General features: G+C 42.7%; 1 protein-coding gene across 2 annotated transcripts in view; it reads left to right on the plus strand.

The window, feature by feature from the left end:
• The window catches only part of cdh4 (cadherin 4, type 1, R-cadherin (retinal)), a 204,056-nt gene extending 184,007 nt beyond the window's left edge, over window positions 1-20,049 (plus strand). The window contains exons 10-17 of one of the 2 annotated variants that reach the window (XM_070959457.1): window positions 4,168-4,353; window positions 4,651-4,904; window positions 9,383-9,534; window positions 12,982-13,218; window positions 13,992-14,225; window positions 14,779-14,918; window positions 17,436-17,600; window positions 18,169-20,049. In XM_070959457.1, coding sequence (XP_070815558.1) covers window positions 4,168-4,353; window positions 4,651-4,904; window positions 9,383-9,534; window positions 12,982-13,218; window positions 13,992-14,225; window positions 14,779-14,918; window positions 17,436-17,600; window positions 18,169-18,375 — 1,575 coding nt within the window. In that variant the 3' untranslated portion in view covers window positions 18,376-20,049. The remainder of the gene's footprint in view (window positions 1-4,167; window positions 4,354-4,650; window positions 4,905-9,382; window positions 9,535-12,981; window positions 13,219-13,991; window positions 14,226-14,778; window positions 14,919-17,435; window positions 17,601-18,168) is intronic. The other variant, XM_070959458.1, reaches the window with a different exon arrangement.
• The last annotated feature ends 6,707 nt before the right edge of the window (window positions 20,050-26,756 follow it).

Genomic DNA, 26,756 nt, shown 5'->3' on the forward strand with positions numbered 1-26,756 from the left:
CTAATCCAAAAGGCCTTTGAATAGTTGATTTACTTTAAGGAGTAGCAGAACTATCTCAACCCGTAAAGGAACAATTCCTCCTTCAGTTTATGAGAAATAAATTCAAAATCAATACATTCAGAGATACATGGATTTCACTGGACAGGAAGGGAATGAAAAATCTGAAAAGTAACTTGTAACCAAAGCTGTGAAGTGAAAAGTACAATGTGCGTCTGAGATGTGGTGGAGTAGATAGTAAAGTTGCATAAATTGGATTTATTGAATTGTACAGCACTTGAGTGAATGTACTGAGTTACAGTCCACCACTGCACAGTAATGAGATGAGCACATACATTGCATGTATGCTCACTCACACAGTGATTAATGTTTGCCATCTCTTCAGACCCTCATTGCTTTCCCTGAGTAAGTGACAGTATGTGTTTGCCTGAGCTTGTAAAGGAGCAGTTGCCCATATTTTGGTGTGAGTCAAAGATGGTAATGAGTAAAAATGCTAGTGTTTTCCTATATGTCCTTCACTTAGACACAAACAGGCACACACTCTCATATGAAACATCCACAGGAAAGAAATTGTTCTTAAGGCCTACCAGATGCCATTTCCACTGCTTTGTCAATCTCCGCTTTTGTTTTTCTTCCCACACAAGCAACGAGACTGGGAGCAGTTCAGTAATTATTTGTGCGTGACAGACGCGAGAAGAATTCATTGCTCTCTATGGGAGGCATAGAGAAAACATAAGGGCGCTAATTAAGTGAAATTGCTTGCGGGGGTGTAAACCAAGCTGATATATAGCATCTACGTTTTTAAAAATGGCAAATGTTTTATTCATATCAACACATGGGCCTTGCACTCCATTCCTGCCATGTTCATCATTAAGTAATAACAAAAAGACAATGGTGCTTGCCACAATCTATCTAATCAAACTATCTAATTAAGTGCATCACACCCATGTGAAAGTGCAGTTCAGTGGTTTTTCATTCACCAGAGTAGCAGGAGAGTTGCTCAGGATACTCATAGGGTTGAAAGCTTGAACTCTCAGACACCCAAGCTCAGAGATCTGAATGAGTGTTGAGTACTATTTGTGATTCACCTGTAGAGCTGCAGCTTCTAGCTTCTAAATACTCCAAAGGGTTGGAGTGCTATTCAGCAGGCTCCTCTGCTTCCCGCGCCTCGTCTTTGATTGGTGTTAAAACAGAGCTGCTGAAAAAGCTTGATATGTCTGCATAACATGAAAAATGAGTGAGGGTAGACGCCTCTTACCCACTGTGGTGGTTATTACAGCGCGGTGAATACATGTGTATCCTGTTAGCAGGAGTCTGTTTCTGGGCATTTGTTCCTATGTAATGCTGTCATTACATTTGGTGTTGTTTTCAACAGCCCATGAAGGAAAGGAGGAGCTCATATAGCCTTTTTGAGCTGTACTTCTGCCAACTAGAATGGAAGATTTTCGCATTGCAGTTTTCAGTAAGAATGTATCAGATCTGCCCTGCTGGCCAGTGCACCTGGGTGCAGATTTATTTACTAAAATGATTTAAGGTCTGTGCAGCTCAAACCTTTGAAGGCTATACTCTGCGGACAGTTTAAAACATGAAAAGCACTTATCAGAAGCAATCAGGCACAAGTGACCCTGTGTCAGCTGGCTGCTCACCTTCATACATGTGTGATCTACTGCCGTGTCAGAGGTTCATAAAAGAAGACCCTGAAATAACGTGTCAGTGATGATGCTTATGCTTTGTGTGATGAAGCTATAAAATTAATTTTCTTCCAGGGTCCAGAGCTGTTGGCCTACAGTGACCCTCCCTCTTCCCATGCCCGTGTGTCTTTGTCTGGCCAAGTTCTTTAAACTAGACTGTGTAACTTTTGAAAGACAAAATAATAAATCTTTTGCAAATCAACTAAAACTAAAAAAACTAAACTAACTAAAACTAATCATAAGCAATAAAAGCACTCACAGTTTTGCAGCCACACTCCTACTTGGTCTTTCTGGAGGTATTCAGTTCCTGTGTGGCCAAATCTTTAGCACCAAACCTTGAAAGTGAACAGACTGTGAATCACCATAGACACAACTCAAATCAGTAGCTCACTGGTGACGGACAGCACAGTTGTCAGCGCAGCTGTGATGAACAATATGTGCAATACAATAAAAGACAAAAAGCACAGATCATATAATGTGATTATTAGCACAAATAGCTGCTGAGCCATGAGCCTGCTAAACAGTGCTTGCACAGAACTAATTTTGTATTGAGCTGAATGTATTACCTTGAACTATAAATAGACCAAATGTTGTACTGACCTGAAGTCAGTCAGAATCAGTGATGAACACCACAGACACACACAGTGATGCGTTTATTTACTACTGTACGTTCAAAATTTTATTTGAAGGCAGATGCAATCGCTTAGCTTGAAAAATAAAACCTTTAACCTGAACTAAAACAATTTGAATCAGCAAAGTGATTTCTGTCTTTCCATGTTACAGCATTCACCATTATCCCCTAACACCACTGCACCACAGCAAAACAAAGACATGTTGTCCCTGTGTGTTTTGTTTTGATCCTGTACATCCCCTTTGCAGGCCTTCAGAAAATGTGTCTTCAGCTAATGTTGCTGAACAAGCTCACACTGGTCCTGAGCTGTTCCCCATAAAGTTGTTAAATGTTTAAAAAGGCAAAACACATAAAGTCTGTCTATAAAGCCTTATAAAGCCAGAATGTGTAACACTGACAGAACTTGTTGTGACATAACAACCCAAATTAAAGTTTAATGATTCTTTTTATATTTGTCTCATCTGAATTTTATATTCTCCGGCAAAGTGAGGTCCCATCTGATGATTACCTACAATTGAATCTTATTTGGTCCACTCCTTTTTCCTGCCTTCTGCGTAAATGCAAAATCCTTCCGAAACTCAGAGTCTCTCTCTCTTGTGGCTTATCATCGGGTCCACATTGCATTTTCAAGAGAGTGGCCATTTTGGAAGCACCCTCCCCTACAGTCAGCACCATTGTGAACGCCTCTGAGAGAGCATATTCCATTTGGCCGTCCGACAGCGTGGACCAAACAAGCTTGGAAGGTTTGTGGTGGTGTTTGTGCTACAGCTCGGGGTGAAAATGAAATGGAGGAGCCCACACACCAGAGGCTGAGAGTGCATATTTAATTTGTTCTGTGCTTATCAGCCTGGTCACACTGCGGGGGGGATAGGAGAGGAGGGGGCAAGGAGGGAGTGAGTGAGGGAGGGAGGGAAAGAAAAGGAAAAAAGAAATCGAGCGGTTTGGATGTTGCTTCAATCCCATGATGATGAAGCCATTAAAGTGAACAGCAGCTGGCAGACACACACCATAAACAAGTTAACGCTTCACAAGAGGAAACACGGATTATTGTCTGACAATGGGAGCTTTTAGCATGGAAGTGTGTGTGTGTGTGTGTGTGTGTGTGTGTGTGTGTGTGTGTGTGTGTGTGTGTGTGTGTGTGTGTGTGTGTGTGTGTGTGCGCGTGTGTGTCTACCTTTGAGTGCCCATCCCTCTGTAGCCAGATAAATCCCCATAGACTAAGACACGTATCCTGTTGCACTGTAAATTCTTCTTCAGCTGTCACCAAGTTTCCTCCAGAGTTAGTTCAGAGGGGAGTTGTTTCAGATTGCAATATAATGAAGATCATTAGCCAAAGATTATTCCTACCGCTGCCTTAATTACAGTACTTATCTAATAGGTCTAATTAAGACCTAGATTTGGTGAATGCACAGAATCTAAATTAAATGAGTAAACACTTAATTGAACAAATCCATTAGTTCAAATAATGAGCTTCATATGAGCAGACATGGAGTGGAATAAGAGAAAGCATTAACATAATGGAAGATATGATTCTCTATTATCTCCGTTTAAACAAATATGTCTTTTTTTCTTCCTCTCCTATCTTTCTAATTTCTCCCCACATTTTTTTATGCTACTACTTTCAATTCATGTTACAGTATAATGAGCATCTTCAGCATGACCCTAAAAAGCAGTTTGTTTTCATTATAAAAGTTATGGAAAACGCTTCAAAATCGATGACGGCACAAGCGAATGTTTAGGATCTCAATAAATCAACTTATTAACATGCATTAGCTAGAACAACATCAGCGTAATTGTTATCTCTCCCTGCTCCTCCCTCCTCCCTCCTCCCTCCCTCCTGGTCTGTAGTTTTCAGGGGAGGTGCCAGAGAACAAGGTGAATGTGGTGGTGACCAACCTTACAGTGGTGGACAGGGATCAGCCACATAGTCCCAACTGGAACGCTGTCTACCGCATCGTCAGCGGAGACCCCTCTGGACACTTCACCATCCGCACTAACCCCATCACCAACGAGGGCATGCTGACGGTGGTCAAGGTAAAGATGAAGCTGTGCATTTGTCCTGACGTCGGACTTTCAGAATGAGCGTGTGCAGTAGTTCTCCATCATTATTCAATGCTGCATCTTGCGTGCTTCCACCTGCTCTGAAGTGCCAGATGTTGATGACTGAGTACTTTGGTCTCACATTGTTTTGACTGAATTATATGTCATTTCTCAAATTAGAGCGCAGTTAGAACCAATCTTGCAATCAGCTGCACTCGTTTTCCTCCCATCATTCTGTATCTCTCCCTCTCTCTCTCTCTCCTCTCTCCCAACTCGTCGGTTCTTCTCCAGCCGGTCGATTTTGAAATGAATCGTGCCTTCATGCTGACCGTGGTGGTGTCCAACCAGGCCCACCTGGCCAGTGGCATCCAGTCCTCGCTCCAGTCCACAGCAGGAGTCACCATTTCAGTTCAGGATGTGAACGAGCCGCCAGTCTTCCCCGTCAACCCCAAGACGATCCGCTTTGAGGAGGGTGTGCCGGCAGGGACCACTCTTACCGTGTTCGCTGCCCAGGACCCCGACCACTTCATCCACCAGATTGTCAGGTAATACATCAGCAATCTCACAACACAGGTATGCTTTGGACACAGCAGCAGTTGCTTATTTACACATCCAAGAGATACAGTCCAACATTAGCAGTGATTCAGGGTCCTGTTTGTGTCCTTCTGATTAATTTAAGTCTAATATTCACTCTCCTTTTAGCTCTGTTTTGGTCTCCACCATCCCCTGAAGGAAATGTTCAGCTCTTTTGTCTCACTATGTTCACCTGTTAGTCACTTAATTTATCCGTCTGCTGTTTGGTAGCTTACAGTAGTCTATCAAAGCTTTTGCCTAAGAAAAGCTTTGTCTGGAAACGATGGCAGTCAAGTGACTGAACCAAGATAAACCTCTGTGGGTTCATCACTAAGAGCGACCTGTCACTAACAGCTTATCATGTGTAATCACTGTTCATTTATAGATATTGATTGTAGCAGCTTTCTTTCTTTCTTTCTTTTTTCTTTCTTTATTTATTTCTTTATTTATTTATATCTTACATACACTTCAGCATGTCACTTTTATTCCAGTTGCCAACTATAACTCCTTCTGTTGAAGATGCAAACAACATCCAGGGAAAGAGGACAATAAAAACAAATGAAATAATCGTAGGAACAAATTAAAAACAAAGTAACTTAATAACGACCTGAGAAGAAGTGTCAGATGTTAGAAAATGCGCGCAGCTTCAATAAAATGTAGGATCAATTTAATTACATAGTCTAGCTGATGAAACATAATTTGTTCCTTGCGGTAAGGTTCTTTGAAGAGGCTGAGCTCACTCAAACTCTACATCCTGTGCTGCAGCAGCCTTTTCCTTGGAATCTCTTTTTGTTATTTTCAGTATTTGTTTTATTTATTTACTTTAATTTTAGCCGTGGCTGCAAACACTGCTCATGCTCCCTACTGTTCCAAAACGCAGATTTCATAGACACATTCGTGGTTCCAGGTTTCATATCACAGTAGTCAGAGGTGGGACTGAAGCTCCTCTGATGGCCAAAGACTACTTGATAGTCAGATGTCTTTTGTCTCCCGCTGAGTGTCACCAGCGTTTAATCGGCGGTGAACACAGTTTGTCCCTCTTCTGTGACATTCTCAACCGACCCTCTCGCCTACATCTCAGGCTCCAGTTACCTCCCCGTTGCCAGGCGACTGGTGTGAAGAGGTCATCCTATAATGAGTTGGATACTGTCTGTCTGCCCTCCTTAGATCCATATCTCCTTCTTCTCTTCCTCCTCATTGATCTCTCCCTCCATCCTTCCTAACTGGGATGACACACAGCGGGCATCGTGCCATCCAGGCATCGACCTTGCGTGATAGAAACTCCCACGTGCCCGCTGAGGTCCAGCAGCACCATTCCACTCCATAGCCTGCCCCAACGAGAGAGATTGATTTTTCTTAATGTCAGTGAGACGGCCTCTTCTCACAGAGGGACCCAGTGGAAATGTTACTGAATTGATAGCGGGGGAGGCAGTGGGAGATGTGCTCGTATATATACTGAACAGAAGAGTGGGCAATATCCACATCTCAGGTTTCTTCTCCTGAAAAGACATGTCATGCAAACTAAGTGGACTGAGCTCTCCTGCCCTTTGAGAGAAGTAACTCCTCTTTCACTCTGTTTTCTCTCATCCCTTCCTCTCTCTTGCTCCCGCTGACCCTGTCACTTTCTTCTCTGTCAGCCTGTGGGTCTGTTATTGATGGGACCTCAGAGCTGCTGTCTTTTCCAAAGCAGCTTGGCAGCAGACGCTCAACTCATCCTCAGACAGCCTCATCTCTGCTGCTGCTGCTGCTGCTGCTGCTGCTCCTGCTGCTGTATTCCCTTTAGGTGACCTTGCTTGAACCCTCGCTAAAGCGCACACAAAAGACACAGAAATGCACAACCACAGACTCAGAAACACACGCGAACATGCACACAAGCACCCGCCGAGGATGAGTGCAAGGCCTGTGTGTAAGCAGCGGATGGGAGAGGAGCCAGCTTTTGGTTTTTTTATCCGTCTGGATTTCTTGCTTCTTTTTCTTTTCTCAGAAAAGATGTGAGCTTCTTGGCATCTGACTTTACTGTTAGATGTGATCTAAGTGGCAGCAAGAGCTAATTTGTCTGCTTTTGTGTGTTTTTCTTGTTCGTATTAACATATTAGCCCTGCAGAATGATGTGATGTGAGGCCATGCTGGTTGGTCCTCTACTTCTACTTAATCTCCATTTCAGGCTTCAGTTTACGATTTAAGTTGTACTCCAGCAATTTAGAATTGCACTCCCATGATGCTGTGAGACTCAAAAGAAAGACTGAATCAAAGAACGGTCAAACTCTGAGCAGCATAGGCTGAGATGTCCTGACATTTACACAATATCTGCCAGACACATATAGCAGAAGCACTGCATTTCCCACAAGTAGGGTCTTTCATGAGATCTTTCTCACCACCTAAATGACCACTTCAAACACACAACACACCTCCAGTTTCCAATGCAAAAGTGTTATGAGAGATGGATGAATGATGTGCTGCAAAAACAGAAATAACAAAAAAATGGCATAAAATAGGGGAAATGATGCTTAAGATAAGCAAAATTATCTACCAACAGAAAAGGGTAATTTGCCAAGACTAACTTACCAAGACTTTTAAAACAAGTGAAAATATCTAAAAGAACCCTCAGTTACCTTAAAAGTAAAAACAAGTATGGATTCAAAGAAGTTCTGACTTGAATAAAGCAGTTCACAACTTCATTCTGGAAAATCCAGTTCTAACCATTAAGTTACTCAGAACCACTAATTGATTTATCTCAATAAGAATAATAATAATATCTAATTAAGATGAGTAAGGATAATAAATCTTGAGACAAGTGAAATGCTCTAACATTAAAAACTGCCTGGTACCTGTAAGAAGATTTATTTTTCCAGATGAAAAACAAGCATGTATTATAATATTTTAAATATTTCATCTTACTTTGATTCCACTTTTTGCAGTGTGGGGACACTGAAGGCTTGAAGTTAATCAGGGTATGTGTTTTGTTGACCATGGCTTAACTTCCTTAATTGTTTGTTGTCTCACAGATTCTTCTGCTGTGTGCATAAAAACAACAAGAGCAACTTCTGAGCTTTATACTGTATGTTGCATGGCCATTAACAGTATGTTGTCACCATTAACAGTATGTTGTCACCAATCACCTATATGAGCATATTTTATTCAACCATGTTTTACAGCTGGGATCTCTGAGACATCAAACAGAATCAGTGGGTCATTTCCTGTAGTGGACATCTGACACATCAACTCTCGTTCTCATAAAATTAGGAAAGGGCTGTATTAAAGCTGCTTTAACAATCATGTGGGCTATGTTTTCTGAGCCGTTAAAGAGGGCCCCAAACACAACATTAGGATTAAAGGTTACTGCAGATGTCACATGTATATTAAGACACTTTGCTCTGCCAGCTGCAGATGAAGACAGCAGGAAGTGACATCTTGTTGGCACAAGAAGGCGACGAGAGTGCCAGGCACGACATGAAAACACCAGAATCTAACCTGCAGGACAGCATCAGATCCTAACTAACACTACATGACAAGCTGTCTCCCCCAGAAATTGTAGGGTTTTTTTTCTCTTTATTTCCAAGAATAAAAAAGTAAAAAATGTGATGGTGCTGTCCCTGTCTGTCAATATGTCCCTCTGTCTGTTTGCTATGGGTGCACCAGTCCAGAGGTGTGTGCCTTTGGCTGCAGATGGAATTAGTTTTCTCCACCAGGCTCACTGGTGTCAGCCTCCAACGCACTGTTTTAATTAAATCCCCTTTCCCCCTCACATTCAGAAATTTGCCTCTGATCTCTCTCCTCTCTGTGTGCTTGTGTCTCTAACCTCCATCTCCTGTCACAACAGTGTCACACTGACCATGTACCGACCACTGAGACGTCTCGCTCGTCAACAATTAACCATTTCTCATTAGACCTGAGAGAGACGCACTTCTTCCACTCGGTCAGCTGTTAAGACTCGTCATAGCCGTTCATGGGATTTATAGACTTTAATTGCAGCTGTCACTTCACACTCCGTCGATGTCACGACCGGTGATGAGAGCTGCCGTGGCGGCTGTGTGGGTACAAAGAGCACTGCAGTTGTTAAGAGCGCTGCTTGGCTGCTCTGCGTATGGGTTCAGGTTTTCATCGGTCTTCATGCTAATGAGCTGCTGCTATGATAAGCTCGGTGAACATATGTTCCGCTCTCCATGTCACTGTAATATTTCAAAGGTGCTTGGCTGGTATTGCTTATTATGGTAATGAACATTCAACTTGATAATGGGTACTTTGAATCAACAAATAAAAGATTCAGGGCTGCTGAAATTCGAGTAGCAGTTGGCTGCTAATGTGTGGAATATGTTCCTGTGTATTTATGTTTGGATTGATTGTAGAGTCTGGCTTTCTCTCTGCTGTGTGTGTGTGTGTGTGTGTGTGTGTGTGTGTGTGTGTGTGTGTGTGTGTGTGTGTGTGTGTGTGTGTGTGTGTGTGTGTGCAGGTATTCCAAGCTGTCAGACCCAGCTAACTGGCTGAAGATCAACAGGACCAATGGTCAGATCACCACCATGGCCCTGCTGGACCGAGAGTCCATGTACGTCAAAAACAATGTGTACGAGGCCACATTCCTAGCATTCGACAATGGTAAGTCTGGTAAGTCAGGATGACTGTGTGTGTCGTGATTGTCCTAAAAACAGCAGGGCACATACGGGACAATAGAGGTACTTTTCAGCCACGGTAGCAGCGAAGCTCGAGGTGCGTTGCCACTTTGGTCCAGACTGGAATTTCTTTACAGTTATTAGATGGATTGGTACGGACATTCATGGTCCCCTGAAGGTGAATCCTAGCGACTCTGGTGAGCCCCTGGCTTTTCCTCTAGTGCCACCATGAGGTTGAGCTGAATTGTGATCACTTCTGTGATCCCTTTTCACCACCAGGTCACAATTCTACTTTGACCAGTATTTTGGCTTTTAACCAAATCCCTGTAAAAATAATGACATTCCCATCAGCCTCAGTGATAAAAAGATGACTTTGATGATCTGCTAAATATCAGCTTGTTAGTTTGTCACGGTGAGCATCTCAGCCTGCTGATGAAAGCATTTTGCTCAAAGCTCCGCCAAAATAGCTGCTTTTTGTCTTTGTGAAAAAACTGCATCAGCTATATTTTAATTTTGAGGGCAATAAGTCAATCATCGTCTGACTGAAAATGAAGTGATCTTTTACTATTTTTCATCATCAGTGTGAAAGAACTGTAGCACCGGGGGGGGATGAATGTAGCAGCTGAAGTAAAGGGCCACAGCATAATTAAGTAACACATTTTTCTTGCATATTCCTCAATGGGTTATATTATTGACTGGGTCTGTTCTTTCAGGGAAGGGTTAATGCAGAGAACATATGACTTAGCAGTAGCTTGGATATACTGGAAGATAGCCTTGAAAGCTGCTTTATTCCCCTCTGTACACGTCACCTCAGTAAGACATCTCATTTAACAGTAGTAGTAGTATAGTAGTAGTATAAGAACTATTTCATGCAGCAAAGCTACACAAAAGCACAGCAAATGGTTTTAGGCAGTGATTTCAATGAATGAAATGTGTGTGCATTTAGTATGTCACCTTGTTGTTCATATACTATTCTGTATACAGCATACTGTATACACACTGACCTTGTCTCTGATAGAAAAAAGAAAGTCTTGACTATCAGCCTCAGGTGCCGTAACAATGCATGAAGCTAAAGTACTAAAGCACTACAAACAAAGGTGCTTGCTCTCTGTGTAAGTAGGAGGGACCCAGGTGTTTTTACTCCAGTGAGAAATGAGGGATTGGTTGCCCCGAAGCACACCAACGTAAGCTCAAAGTGTTGACTGCCTATTGATTCTGGAGCCCACTGTCAACATGGGGATATATTCCACTTTGATTGAAATTCTCTTTACTTATTCTACTCAAGCGAAGCGTGAGAAGCAACAAAGCACCCAGCCAATCATAACCGACAAGACGGTCGATGGGCCTTGGGGCCTGGGGCAACAGACCTTTACATAGTTGATGCTGATGGGGGAAAAAAAGTTGAACTACAACACTGATGAGCCACTGGGATAAACTCAATCTATGCTGCACTGCATCAGGGATTTCGTTGCGCATGCTGACACGTCTGTGTGCAGGGGGTTGTCAACTAGATATCAAGGCCACAATAAGAAACTGCAGTCTGTCTGTTCACCAGAGCAGTGCACATATTTTCTTCAGCTGTAGTTTGGGATCGTAATGTTATGATCAGAAGCGGTATCAAGAATCCTGGTGATTGTCAGTTCCAGAAGAAATATCCAGGTCATGTACTCCACTCAAAGTGGTAATACCCACTAATATTGTGAGTAGAATATAGTAATATATTATTGTTGTTTTTATTGCTGTTGTCTGGACGAATGACAATCTTCACAGATATTTTTGTTATTGGAAAAATATCATATTGATTGAAGCCATACGACTGAACTGATGCTTAAACTGGTTGAGGTGAAGCTATGACGTACCTCAGATTTGTACTTATGTGCAGTACTTGAGTGAATTTACCATTGGTGACTGTAATAATTATCTGACTGAGTCCACTGATTTGATTTGGATAACTGTTTCTTTTAAAGTGCACTGCAGTCGTCTGATCATTTTTCAGTAATTTGAACCACATCCCAGTGAAAACAAACACTTTTAAATGGGTCTGATGATCATTTATGAGTCTTCATTTCATTTGTTCACTGCCCACGCTTCCGTCTTTGCTTGAATGACTCCTGAAAACTTCACTTCTCAAGTACTTCTTTTTGATATTAAATATCAATAACTAAATAAGCAACAATCAAAGGCACATTTTGGAAGAAAACGTCCTTCTGTATTATTTATTACAAGTGTTTGGCACTCAAAAACCTGGCTAATCTGTTCCATTGGGACTGTTTGGGTGTTATTTAATCAGATTTGATTGACAGTTGCCTGGTAACTTAAATAACAACCCCACGACTGTCACAGCTTGTTGTAAATGCTGCTAAATCCTGATTGGTGCACAAAATATCTATCCCACATGTCAGATAAGCAAAACTGTTCAAACTTTGGCAGATAGCCTTGTGTTCGTGGAGGACACATCACTCAAACACGTTATTCTTTCGCATTCTCAGTCTGAGAGTTAAGTATTTAACCTGACAATAGAGTTCAGCAACATAACAAATGTTTTCACTGTTGAAAACATGTTGACTGGTCGACTTGAGGCAGAGCAGCAAAACAACTTCAAGTTCACTTTGCTTTTTTTAAGGCAAGCAATGCACTTAAAAAACAATGAGGTGCTTATCCCCTGCGCCGTGTTGTACAGCATTATGAGCAACAGAAACGGTGTGGTAGATAAACAACATTCTGCGTCAGTTTAACAGCAGTTCAGTATCTGCGTGCGCTGTAATCAGAGCACATTAGAGGCTTTGCTGTTAATGCATAAAACATCAAAAAGTGTGTCTCTCAACCTGATGTTTCTGTTCTGGTCTGACAGTTGTGAGAAAGCCAGAGTAAGTTAGGCTGAGCTTGTGTTGCTGGAATAGTGTGGAGTTAGCCTTTGAGTCATTTCCCACTGGGCTTTGCAGAGTGCAGATAGCAGCAATCTTTATGTGAGTGTTGTCCTCTCCAATATGAGTCTCGCCTCAGCCTTTTCAGAAAGCAGCCAGTTCTAAACACGAGGACTAAAAAATGCATGTGTCCTTTTATTTGTTCTGGCTGTTTTGTTTGGGTGCTCCAGTAGAAATGCACACTGTTATTGCCCCTACACTTTCAGTCCTTTAATAAACAAAACCTTCTTCCTCCCAATTGTTTGTCTGCCTGAACGCCTCATTTTCTCACTTCCACACATGAATCAGCTGGAAAGAAATTGTAATTGAAATGGAAGAGTTGTTTTGCCATCTTCTGCAGCTTCCACATCAGGCTGTCTCTCAACGCCGCTTTCCCGCTTTTTGCTCCATCTCCACTCATTTAATCTTTAGTCCTTTGCCTCACCGCTGTTCGCTCCTCTCTCAGTCGCTCCATTATTATCTCACCATCTCATCCTTTGATCTCTTTGCCTCCTCTCTTTCCTCTCGCCTCCCCTCAGGCTCGCCTCAAGCCAGTGGGACGGGAACCCTCCAGATCTACCTGATCGATGTTAACGACAACGCGCCAGTGCTGATACCCCGGGAGGCCCAGGTGTGCGAGCGTGCGCGCCCCAACTCCAGGGTCAACATCACAGCCTCTGATGCCGACGCCGACCCCAACGTTGGGCCCTTTGTCTTTGAGCTGCCTTCTTTTCCTGCCAGCGTTCGCCGCAACTGGACTATTTCCAGGCTCAGCGGTAATTAAATGCTCTACATTTCGCTTTCACGTTGCAAGCATTTTACCCTTGTGATGTAACTTTCAGGAGTTATGTGGGAAGGATATATAACCATTCTGCATCCCCAGCTGAATTTAACCATAAACTAAACAGATGGGATGCAAAACCCCTCTGCAGCATAACTGGCAACATCAATCAGGGGACCAGGGATTTTCTGTAAGCTGTGAGAGAAGACCAAGTTTAACAAAATGTCTCACAAAGCTCACAGTGAGAGACGCGGGTGCCATCCAGTGTTGACGTACGATCCATCGTTTGTGACAAATGAGATCCATTCATCTCTCTGTCCCCCGAGCAGCCGGTCTGTCACCTAATCCACCCAGATGGATGTATCACAGCAGTTGTCTTGAGGACAAATCTGATCACATACCTGGATTCTTCTCCCACTGAGGTTCTTGTCTTAGCTTGACTGAGTGATAGATGCTGAAGGTTATATGTTAGGTTGTGTTGTTTTTTTTAATATGTATTTTTTATGCCTCCTTGCATACATAAATGTCAGAATGATTGCTGTTTGGTTGCAGCTTTTATTTGGGATGTCATTCACTCGTACCTCCGCACATGATGACATGATATCCTGCAGTAAACAAATTTAATTTCTCTGCAGTACACTGTCTAATCTTATTTTCCTCCTCTTCTTCATGTCTTTTCCCTCCTACTCACTCTCCTGCATCTTAATATTTCCCCCCTTTCCACTGGTTTCTCCCCTTCATCAACAACATCTCACTCCCACTCTCCAGGTGACTATGCTCAGCTCAGGCTCAGGATTCCTTACCTGGAAGCGAGTGTGTACGAGATCCCAATCATCGTGTCCGATTCGGGGAACCCTCCTCTGTCCAACCGCTCTGTGATTAGGGTCAAAGTTTGTCCCTGTGATGATAACGGGGACTGCAGCGCCACAGGGGCTGTTGCAGCTGCAGGCCTTGGTACCGGGGCCATCATTGCTATACTCATCTGCATCATCATACTGCTCAGTGAGTACATCACAGTGGGACAAGTAGATCAGATCAGATTCAGCTTTGCTTTCATTGCACCGAGTGAAAGTTCTGAGATAATGAAAGGCAGTTTAGCGTCTAACCAGAAGTGAAAAAGTACACAGTAATGTACATGGTGGTTTGTATAAATCAGCAGCAAGGGGTAGATATGAGTATGAGAGACATTAGAAAGACAGCGTAATTGTGTGCAATGGATATTCAAGGTTATAAACAGTTTGAGCATGTGCAACAATTACAGTAGGCAATGCAGGTACAGTATGAAATACAGTATGAAGATATATAGTGCAGGTGTAAGCAATGCAATGCTAATAGTAAGACATTATATGCAGATTAAACACCTTTAGGTATGATATGATTACAGAGTGTACACTATAGATAAAAGCTATTGGATCATTGAATTGTCATACTTCATGAAAATGACAACATGCAGTTGTAAGGCTGCTCAGCAAACTGTTACTGACACCTTTTCTCCAGCACAGCTGCTCAGAAACGTGCCAGTATCCACTCTTGGCTGTTTGTGTGTTTTTCACAGGCATGGTTCTGCTGTTCGTGGTGTGGATGAAGCGCAGAGAGAAGGAGCGGCAGGCGAAGCCCCTGCTGATCGACCCCGAGGACGACGTCAGAGACAATATCCTCAAGTACGACGAGGAGGGAGGAGGAGAGGAGGACCAGGTATCACTGTGAACCAGCACAGCTGCTTTAACTTAAACTCCTTTTTTTAAATTTTGCTGTCTCTTAGAGAAGGTCAGGAGTTTATTGGTGGATTAGATTAGATAACTTTATCAATCCCCATAAGGGAAATTAGTCGAGTCACCCATAAACACTGACAAATAGACGAGAGTCAAACTAACACATATTGCAGGGGGATGAGCCTTGTTTAGGGGCCACAACATAAAAAAAGAAGGTATTCAGTAATATCAGTTAATTATGTCGGCAGCTAATGATCATTTTAATTAGTTATCAATCTGCCAATAAGTTTCTTGATTAATGGATTAATAGTTTTGTCTATGGAAAGTCACTCATTTTAGTTTCCCACACATCAAGGTGATGTGTGCAAATTGCTTCTTTTGTTCAACCATCAGTCCAAAACCAAAAATATTCAGCAAAAGCACCAAGTCTTTGCATTTGAGAAACTGGAACCAGCGAATGATCGACTTTTGGCTTAAAAAACAAGTCAAACATTCAATCAGTTATCATGTACACTTGTCTACCCACTGGCTCCACAGTTCAAAATGAAAGCTGATGACCACAAACGAGTTGAAGAGCCAGCCTTCACCTTCCATTTATTAGTCCTGTTCCTGTCATTGGTTGTAATGCGGAATAAATAATCCAAGACATTTTTAAAGCGTCCTGTGACCCGGACTATTTCTTTTTCAACACACTGTGTTCACACTTTCTGACCAGTTCAATCTCATATCACTATGAACACCCAGATGTTTGTATAAAACTGTACAACCTCATGATTCTTTATATCAGTGTTTCTCAATTCCGGTCTTTGGGCCCCACCACACCTGATTCAAATGATCGGCTCCTCATCAAGCTCTGCAGTGGCCTGATAACAAGCCACTCATTTGAATCAGGTGTGTTGGAGCAGGAAACATCTAAAACATGCAGGACAGTGGGCCCGAGGACCAGAGTTGAGAAACGCTGCTCTACATTTACAAAGGTCAAATATTAACTCCATCACCCTAATAACGTTATATGTAATGAAAATGAGAGAACACAGAAAATTAGTCCATGTACCACAGTGGTAAAATTAGCCATAAATAACTAAGAACAATGCTGAGAACAGCTTGTTCAGCAGGGCTGCAGACAGAGTCTTCAGAGAACAAAATGTACTTTTTTAAAAGTGAGCCAGACTTGGAAAAATGTTTTCAGGGTGCAGTCTGCCCTCTGCCTTACAAACAAGTGCTGGGGCTGAAAATGCTGCTTGGCTTGAATTCCACGTACAGTTGACTGTGCAACTCTGTGTGTATGACGAGCCCTTTTTCTGCCCAGAAATCGTTATATAAGTTATACACCCACTGCACACCACCTCCTCTTATCTAATACTATTTTCTAAATAAATGAAAACCTTCAACAATGTTAAGCTCCAACAGCTTTGATTAATTCAGAAATGTATGATTAATTATGCCTTTTTTTGATGCTTGCTATTTTCCAACACCCACACGCCAGCTATCTGGTGCATAAACAAACACTAGCATTAGCCGGCTGCAGTGCATGTAGACATATTTTCACTCTGAAGCACCTGCGTGAGGATTTAGTATGGTACAGTTATTCATCAGCTTCAAGAGAGCAGTGAAGAGAACTCAACAGCCTGCTCTATTTACAACACATAGTTAGACATTTTAGAACTTTCTGGACCACAGGCCATTCATTTGTTATGAACCATTTAGTTTAGGCTCACAGAAATCCGCATTGAATATGAATTGGACAGCAATCACAACACATTTAGAATAATTAGCACATAAATATGAGCCAACTAAGAGTATTTGTGAGAGAGAGAGAAAGGAGAGCATGATGACAAGTCAGAGATGTCACCTGCATGAGCAGTGAACAGGCTTTCAGGGCAATGTGACAGTACATTGTTGTTCATATCAGGAATTTAACAATAACTCAAAGTATCATCAGTAATGTTTCATCAAACCACAGCTGCTCTCTGAATGTGAACGTGTTCTTGCAAGAGCTTACAGTGGATTTTATCATTTCACACTTCCCCTGACAACCTTGTCTCTATAACAGTGGAACACTATGAATTGTGGGTAATTCCCTCAAGCAAAGACTGCAGCATTGCAGCTTTACAAAAGGGCCCAAATGTCCGTTAGAAAGCAGAGATCTGTAGCACAGATTTCTCTGCAGGTCAGTCCTGAGCCCTCGCAGGCTTAACAGGAATGCACATCAAAGTCTGTGAGGGCGGACGATGGGACCAGGCTTAAGTGTATGTGCCAACTTGGAAAGTGAGCTCGATTCACATTACAATGCATGTACTGTATTTAGAGAATCACTCCTTTTTACAGGGTTAATCAATTGGGTCCAGTTGACTATGCTACGTTTTTTAAAAGACACTTGGACAATGGAGCGATAAATCAGAGAAAATACATAGATTTGCCAAAAGTAGAAAGCAAAAGTCATATTTAAAAGCACAATGATGAAGTGTCTCTCAACATTTTTTCTGTGGCGTTCACCCAGGACTACGACCTGAGCCAGCTGCAGCAGCCCGAGTCCTTAGACCACATCATCAATAAGCCAGTAGGGGTGCGCAGGGTGGATGAGAGACCTGTGATTGCTGAGTCGCAGTACCCCATCAGACCCAGTCTGCCCCACCCTGGAGACATAGGAGACTTCATTAATGATGTAAGTTCAAGAATGGAGGAAAGTGTTTTGTGTTGTTTCCATAGCAGTTTCTTTTTATGAGCTGGACAGTTTCACAGTGTTCACAGACAGTTCACAGTTAATGTTACCTCATTGAGGCAACTTAGACAAAATTTACACAGCTTGAGTTTTAAAGGTTGAAAGATCCCTTTTTGGGAAGGATCTTCAGAAGTGATTATAAATATTGCAAGAAAAAAATTCACTTCTTACTTTTTTGCCCGAATTGTATTCCTGTCAGCTCGGATGCTGCTGAAAATATTTGCCCCATGTACACAGCTCAATGTCTGGCTCTGAAACAGCAGTCAGACCATGATGGAGCATTAAATCCTAATGGGTGGTTGAGCCAGATGAGACACGGTTTATTGCAACTTTTACAGTCTGTGAAAAACCATCAACTCCATTATATTGCTGGTGGACAACAATGATTGGCTTCAATCCAGTTTTGTGAAAAGAAAAATGTGGTACAGTGTGCTGTTTAACCACACAAAGGAAATACCGCAGCTGCAGAGAGGGTCTTTCATTTTTTATCTGTCCATCTTTATGTCTGCAGGGTCTGAGGGCAGCAGACAACGACCCCACAGCTCCTCCCTATGACTCCCTGCTGGTCTTCGACTATGAGGGCAGCGGTTCAACCGCCGGCTCCGTCAGCTCACTCAACTCCATCAGCTCAGGGGACCAGGACTATGACTACCTCAACGACTGGGGCCCTCGCTTCAAGAAGCTGGCCGACCTCTACGGAGGAGGGGACGATGACTGAGAGCGGAGAAGGGGGCTGGGTGGGGCTGTGGCAGGGGTCGGGGGAGGCAGGGTCGGTTGGACGGCTGCTCGTAGAAACTACAGGCAGGGGCCAAGAATATGATGCAGGCTCTCTGGTGGACGTGTGAGGAACAGAACCTTACATGGGCCACGTTAGCTTGCTCACAGCGACCGAGCCCGCAAACATGAATTCTGCTGCAACGCAACTGTATTCTGGCTTTCTATTTTTTAGTGGCGAGTTTGTAGTGTGATGTTTTTTCTCTTTTTGTTGTTCTCTCACCGTGCTGGACCCGGAGCTCTCTGGGGACGAATCAAGGCGGTCGTGAGAGACACGAGTAGTGAATTTGTGCTTTGATTGATTGTTAAAACAAAAACCATCTCTTGCTTTAGTCTCACACTGAAGAGAATGTTTTTGGGAAGACACTCTCTGACTCTCTCTTTCACTCTGTCAACTTGAATTTCCTTAGAACAGAAGCACTGTCATTTTATAAAGTGCCTTTTGTGGTGTGTTTTTGTATCAGACTCCTGCTATCTCAGGATCGGTTGCCATTCGTGCAGTACAGTGGAGGCGCGTTTCTCTCGTCGCCCCTACTCCCACCGCGCTCCTCAAACCAGCCCTGCCTGTCACTCTCCTCTCCCCTTCACAGTGGTGCAGATGAACAACCCCAGCAGCCAATCCCAGGCGGGAAGGACACAACCAGGGCAGACTATCGGATACCATAACCCAATGAATTATGGCCCACAAGAAGCCAATAAGAGTTGTTGTGGGGAAGACAACCCTCTTCTCCAAGGACCTGCTCAGTTTGACTTTCACAATCACCTGTCGACACGCTGACGTTGTGTGAGACCATTTTTATACATGTGGGGGTTTTCTAATTTAGTGGAGAATTCCTGCCTTTCCTCTGTGGACTCATGAGTTTAGGAGGCTTTATGTTGAAGACGCTTGCCTGCCCTGTACGGTTTTGTGTTGCTTTCTCCACAGTGTAAAGCTTATGTAGGCATGATCTGATTAGTCAGACAGTGTAAGAAAGTGGAACTTTAAATGACTTGGAACAAAGGCATCTGAGGAAGTTTTTTTTTTTTTTTTGTCGCCTTGAACATTCCCGTTTTTTATAGGCCAACAAAACTATTAAAAGGTGCATGATTTTTTTTTTCAAAATGTTTTACTTAAAGCACTTGTTACTATGTGGTGAGAATGTGAAAATAGTCAGCAGAAACTATATGAATATACTCTGTATAAAGACACTGAGAAAATAAAAATACTGTAAGATACCTATTTTTGAAGTATTGATGACATAAAAGTTGCTGCTCTTTCTCTAGCTCTTCATTGGGCTTAAGGGATTTTTGGCCCGTTCATTTTTAACATGTGGATATTTTTGTTTCTTTGTCCTCTGTTGAAGCATAATTCCATTTTTTCAAGATGCCTGCTTATACATGTTTCGCTCTTTTTTCTTTTCTTTTGAGATTGTTTTCTAAAAACGCTTTGTTATACTCCTTTTATATGTGAAAACACAGCCTTCCCCTTCACTCTGCATTGTCTCTGGCCTCTGGACAGTGGAAGGTTCATTAGCCATGCCTGCTGATAGTTGTTCTATTATTCAGTGTCCTTGAATTCTTTTATTCATTCATCTAGATACTGGATGTGTGCTTCAGAAAATAAACAAGACATGTTTTGAAAATGTGCCCTCTTTTTTGAATATTCCCTACATGCATCATCTCCAGGTGCATGCTGAACTGTGTGACATGGCAGGTTTGGTTCAATAGCCATTTAACATGTCACTCAAAGCTTTAATACATAATGAGCCCATGTCATCTTTAAAATCATTCGTTATTCTAGTTTCATCTTGACTAGCCTACGCTTTAAGCCACTTTATGTTGGATTTGATCATGGCTGATGTTTACAACCCCCCAGAGTGGTAGTGTTAATGAAGACACTGTGGCAGAAAGCAAACCATGCCTCTGGCCCCCACCCACACACATGGATCAACCAGGGTATACTGACCATGAATGAGCTGAAAACAGCATAGACACTTCATCAGTTTTCACTGAGAATGCATTTCAGATAGGCTATAATCACTCAATGGCTTTAAATTCTCTGCCTTTTTATTTTTTCGTGACCTTATTGGTTTATATTTGCACACTCCATGATTGCACCATCTTTATTCTTTTACAATGGAATCATGTATTTTTAAGTGTTGGAAAGAGACATGAAGCGGAACAGACTCCCTTTGCAATTACACAGTTAATCTTTGACCCTATTGTTTGGATATGGCTACATTTTCTGATAAAACACTTGCTACTGGTTCTTTTATTGCATTTCAGGAGAAGGAGTAGGAGAGCAGTGTATGGGGTCAGGAAGTATATTTGTGTCCATTCCTGTGATTTCAATTAGTCAGCTGAAGCGCCAAAAACCCCACTGGGGACTTAAAGGGATTTAATCCTCTCCGGCTGTGTGTCTATCAATTAGCCACACTATTAATCCCTACGGCGTAATCTCATTAGATAGAGCGCCTTTAATGAGACACCCAGAGAGAAAGCAGAGAGGCAGGCAGTAAGAGAGAGGGAGAAAAATTAGGTGGCGGCATGATGTAGGTAGGCTGTGAGTAGAGGTGATTAGTAGGATGGAAGAGAGGGGTCAGCGGGAGGGAGGTGAAGGAAGTGAGATTCAAACACAGCAGGGACAAAGCAGAACATTTAGAAAATGACTTGAAAAAAATGTTAAATATGAAGTAGAGAAATAGAGTGCTACTTAACTGTGTGCTGTGCACTTTGACCAGAAATTAGAGGAGCGACCAGCAAAAAGGTAAAGAAGACAGGTCAGGGTGAGGACAGCTTATGGAGCACACTGGAGCAGTTAATGAGAGCTTTGATACCTCATCCACACTGGAGTGTCCCAGTAATGAGAACATCCACTAATAAACCTAAATTAACCTTTACTGTGGCACAATAGTGAATTCTGCGATGGACTTGGCAGAAATGTGGCCCTATGTTAATAAAAGTGCCATCAGAGGTGGGCTCCACAGCTCTGATATAATAATCAAGTTGGTAAAAGGTCATCTTGGTCATAGCCAGCTGGCAGATAAGAGATTAACTTCAGGGAAGGTTTCTTTGATGGGCTTAGCTGAAGTTCCCTTGCTTTCCCAGTGGCAGATAGGCAGAGTGAAAGAAGAAAGCAAACTCAAGTTACCCCCTTGATAAATGGTGCATATAGACTGAAAGCTTTGCCGCTGGCTTGCAGCCAATGCCTTGTGTGTTGTAAATAAAGTTCTCCTCTTCAAACATGTCCAAGCCTGGCTCTTTTCATTTCCTCTCCATATAGCTAGTGAGTCTCTTGGGCCGATGCTGGGAACAGTCCAATCTGAAAAACAGCACTGAATGTTGGTTCTGATGCTGGCTGTGTGATCAACTGTTCACAGTTTAGTGTTGATGTTGCTATTCAGTAAAGGTACCGCCCAGAATGGGCCGGCTCTGCTGGCTGCTTTTCTGCTGACACCACTCTGAGCCTCCTGCTATTTCAGGACTCCGTCTAAAATGAGATCAAAGCAGCAGAATAAATTTGATGTTCCTGCTGCAAGTGGGGGAGAGAATATCTACTGTTTAACAACCAGCCATTTATGATATGGATGGCTGGTCTGGTAGAGACACTCTGCTATTACCAAGACAGGATGTTCATGTCAGTCAGGGCTGAAACAGTGTCCAACTGCATTTGAAAAGATCCTCTCCTGCTAAACATGATTGTGTTTTCACTTCCCTATAGTTACTTGTTACTTCACCATCTGCATTTGCACATCTTAAATATATGATACACTCATATAACATATTAAATCACAATACATCAAACCACCCAAACGTGTTGTACTAGTAGTAGCAGTATAGTAGCAGTGCCCTGCGACTCCCTGTGGATTACCCACACCTCCAGGGGGCCCTAAAGCCCCAGGTTCACTGTGTCAGTTAGCTGCACATACTGATCTACTCAGCTGTCTCAGTAAGCCATGACAGTGTGACAGTGAGCTAGCCAGCAGAGTGCCAGGACCCTGGAACTGAAGCAACTGAATGGAATTCAGCCATGTTTCATTTTATTCTTTACACCTATTTACTTTTTGTACCGTCATATGTCATAATGTCTTATATACTGTAAGATGTGTCCAGCATTATTTCCTTATCTTGTGGCCTTGGCTTTTAGAAATGTATTACTTTGATTTGTCCTAAAATCTTTGCACAGGTTTTCATGGTCCCTTCAGGATGAACCCCAATGACACTGATGATCCCCTGACTTTTCCTCTAGCACCGTATGAGGCTTTTGGTTTCGAATGTAACATATTGACAACTGTTGAGTGGATTGCCATTCAGTTCCTAGATATATATAAATATAATTCCTATATTTATTCAAATCATCACACAGTCACTGACACAGTGACGTGGGGTCAGCCTCTATTATTCCAGCATCAGAGGACTGGTTTATTTCTTAATGTGTGGGAAATAACTGAGCTCCTTACCAGTCAATGTATCAATAATTTATAACACTGAAAAGATGTATGAGGGCTTTTATTGGTATATTTTGCTTCTTATACTTCATTCTAAAGGGGGCACTTCATCTATTTTACCCATGAAGGTTCAGTTTACTTATGCAGAGGATTATTTAGTTTACTCAGTACTACTCAGCCAGTGAAAACAAGTTGGTTAATAACTTCTGTGGCTCTCTGCCATGGACGGGTCTAGTGAAAGGAAATGTAGGCTCGATTATTTTTGGAGCCAGACCAATATTAGAGAGTCAAGGTGAGGATATCTCAGCTTTCATCACTCTTATCTTCATTCTTAATATGTCTCTTATGAGTACCCCAGCTTTATGTCGGTGCAGTACTAAATCAGTGAAGCACCTTTTACATGCTTTAAATGGACTTTTATTGGCATTTGCACTTGCTACTGAGCATGTTCACGTTGTAGTATTGCTGCTGTTGCTTATGTAAAGGGTCACACTGTCCAAACACACTTGTCGTATTCAGGAACACTTTTTATATAATCACCACAAACGATGCATTGATGTATTGCCCCGGTGTTATTTGTTGACATCCTCAGCTCAAGTCCGTGAAACCTGTGCTGCTGCAGAGCAGCTCTGTCGGGACTGACTTCTCTGTGTGATTACATGCTAGAGTGCAGTTGGAAATTTGAGCTGCATGCAGAGCGGCTGCTCTAATCAACTGGATGTAATTCTTCACCTTAGCCACAGGTTAAGAGCCTTCCCCGGCACACTGGCTACATCTCGAAATGGTAGAAGATGATTTCTTTGCAGCCAAGTCAGTCTCTGGTGTCCTTTAGGCTACAATCAAGCTTCCATTCTCATCTGCCCCCTCCCGCTTCCCTCTGTCAGCATCACTCCAGGAAGACAGACCAACACTTACCATGAATAATGGATGTATAGCGCAGTCATTAGTATAAATAAATAATTGACCACCACACGTGTGTAACAGAATTAGTCTTGTAAATGTAATGATGATATTACAGCAACACGACGGGGAGGAACGACAGCCTATCTGGCCATGTGCCCAGTGTAAGCTGATTAGTCACAGCTTGATGACTCTGTTCTTAAATGTGTGTGTCTTATGTGTAAAAACAAATTTTTCCACTTCAAGAGCATCATTTACATATGTTTCATGGTGATTACCCACTAAAGAGATGACACTTTTCATACATAATTCATTTTTGTCTTCCTGAATCTTAAAAGGTGCGTCAAGGTGAGGCGAATTTCTTGGTCTGAAGGCTTCTCCTGGTCATTTATATTCCTTTTTGTTGTTTTCGTTTGTTTTCTCCTAAATTTGCAGATATTTTATTTGACGTGGTTTGTTTTTCAGGAGAATTTAGGATTAGCATTTACCTCAAAGCGCTGCTGTGCCTACGTTCGGTCTCACAGGCCGCTTGTGTGGCTGAAGACTGTTACTTTTGTTCTTTCAGGGTATGGACAATGGACAACGGACACTTCCATTTGTCAAGCAAGTTGTCAAAGTCTTGAGGCTCACAGTAAGATCAATATACAACAAAGATGAGAGATAAGACAAGAGAATCTGAGATCGGAGTTAAAATGCAAAGAGACGTTTTGACTTTCAGATCAGCCTGTATCATTCAGTCTGGCACCTTAGCTTGTTTGTTCCGGTGTGTGTGTGTCTGAGTGTGTGTTCATGTGCATGCACACGTTTCTTCTGTGTGAACCACAGGTGTGTGCACTCACCACATTTTGGAGCCTGTCCGGCCTCATATAGGAGATGACTTTGCAGTAAATGGAGATGTTTCTCTCCTGTGGGCTGACACAGCCTGCTGCTTGACCTGATTCAGCTCCATTAAAGAGGCCAACAGACTATTAACCCCACATCAATACCTCACAGGTTCAGCCGCGCTTACAAACCCATTTCAGCACCGGTCATAAACACTGGTCTTATTATAGTATCTCCGGGCTAAAGCAGAGTGCCCCGGTCGACCCCGTAACAAAAGAGTCCTAAAGTCAGCATTAACCTGGGTGGAACAAGGGCATGGACGCACAGGAAATGGACTTGTGGGGGTGGGGGGTAAGCTAATGAACTGTTGTTGCATGTTATATGTCAGGGTCTGATTCCTCTGGAAAATCATTCACTTTCATTTCAGGATAAAAGTGGTCATAGGCTGCTGCATTTGTGCATCTTAATGGATGATAAAGTGCAGCGACTGGATCACAGTGTGCCACATCAGTTCCTCCAAATCACATTCTCATGTCCCTCCTAGGAGAGAGTTTTATTCATAAGCTCAAAGCTTAATCAACAATATGCAAGGAGGCACTGAAAAGGATAAAATTAATTAACTATTAGTATTGCATTTGTCTCACAGGACGAATACGGTGGAATTTCGAATGGAATTTTCAATTCACTGGTTTGCAACATGTCAGTGTCAGTGATTAAAAAATATCACAACCCTCTTATTCATCGAGCTATAGGGGTCTTACCTTAATACAGATTTTCATAGCTGTCCAATTCATGCAAGTAATGGGGGCTGGGGGAGCATTCATCGGCCTCTAACCATCATTAAAACTGAGCCCCTCTGTGAGCGTAAACAAGCAAAGAATTTCAGACTGGTGACTTATCAAAAAAGTGCAAGAGAAACACCCTGCTGAGAAGCACTATCAGAGCAGTCAAATCCCATCTTGGAATCAGACAAAAGCACCCGTAGCTAAGTACAGATGAAGAGTCAGAGGCGTGAGTGTGCCTAAACACACACAAACACACAAATAAACTTGCTTTAGATATGGTTTATTATATAATCTCACCCTGGGGTGAAAGCGAAAATGACAACACTGAATGTAACAAATTAATAACAGGCCTCTTTAATAAATGTCACGGAAGGAAGCAGTGATGTTACCGCTCTTCTTCCCTCTGGCAGGCTCAGGGTGTTTACCCAACACCCTCAGGTGCAGTGACAGAGATGTCGCTAGGCAACCGCACCATCCCTGTTGTTGCTCTGCCTCTGGCACTCAAGTGGGAGCTTATGTGGACTTAACTCTGAAAGAGCAGCAGTGTTGAGGAGTGGAAGGGGGATTACCAGGAAAAATATTGGATTGGGCTGAGGCGCAAGGGGCGAGGCCTTACCTGAATCACCACCGCCACCAGACAGAGATGCCATGAGGGACTGTCAGTCAGGTTCAGTACTCCCAACTGAAAGCCTGGCTTTTAGCTGGCTCCACTTCATCACAACAGCACAATGCTGCAATATTATCCAACACTCCAGATTCTGTTTTTCCCTCAGCCAAATGTTATGCAAAACGGGAGTGCCTGACACATTGGCCTGTTAGTCTGTACTGTGGGTGTCAAGCAGAGCAAGACGTGAACATGTGAATAATAAAATGTATCCGAGTAATATGAAGTATGAAGAAGAACCTGAAGCTGCAGCTTTAGCCCATGTGAGCTTTAAGAGATTCCCGTAGTTTGGTAAAATGAGCTATTGCCACCTAGTGGCTCCCAGATGTACTTTCACGGTGGCAAATGAAGCTAACTCGTTACCACTGATAGCTCCAAATACACACTTATTGTTCCTCTTTGGTTGATGCAGATGCAAAAGCTGCTCCCAATCATTGTAACATCAGGCTACTGTCCCAGTGGCAGAATGACCTAATTATTTCCAGCCCATGCTTGTGGTGAATGTTAGCAGCTGATGTTGCAGCTGTTGCCAATGCACCGTGTGTTAGGCTGATAATGGAGACGGACTCGTACAAGACAGCCCCAACAAAGAACAGCACGGACTGGTAGTATACTGTGTGTGTGTGTGTGTGTGTGTGTGTGTGTGTGTGTGTGTATGTGTGTGTGTGTGTGTGTGTGTTTCATTCTGTGGGTTCTGCTCATGGGATTTGTGCTCAATATATGCCTA

The sequence above is a fragment of the Chaetodon trifascialis genome, chromosome 3 (genome assembly GCF_039877785.1).
Source record: "Chaetodon trifascialis isolate fChaTrf1 chromosome 3, fChaTrf1.hap1, whole genome shotgun sequence".
In the NCBI taxonomy this organism is placed as follows: domain Eukaryota; kingdom Metazoa; phylum Chordata; class Actinopteri; order Chaetodontiformes; family Chaetodontidae; genus Chaetodon; species Chaetodon trifascialis.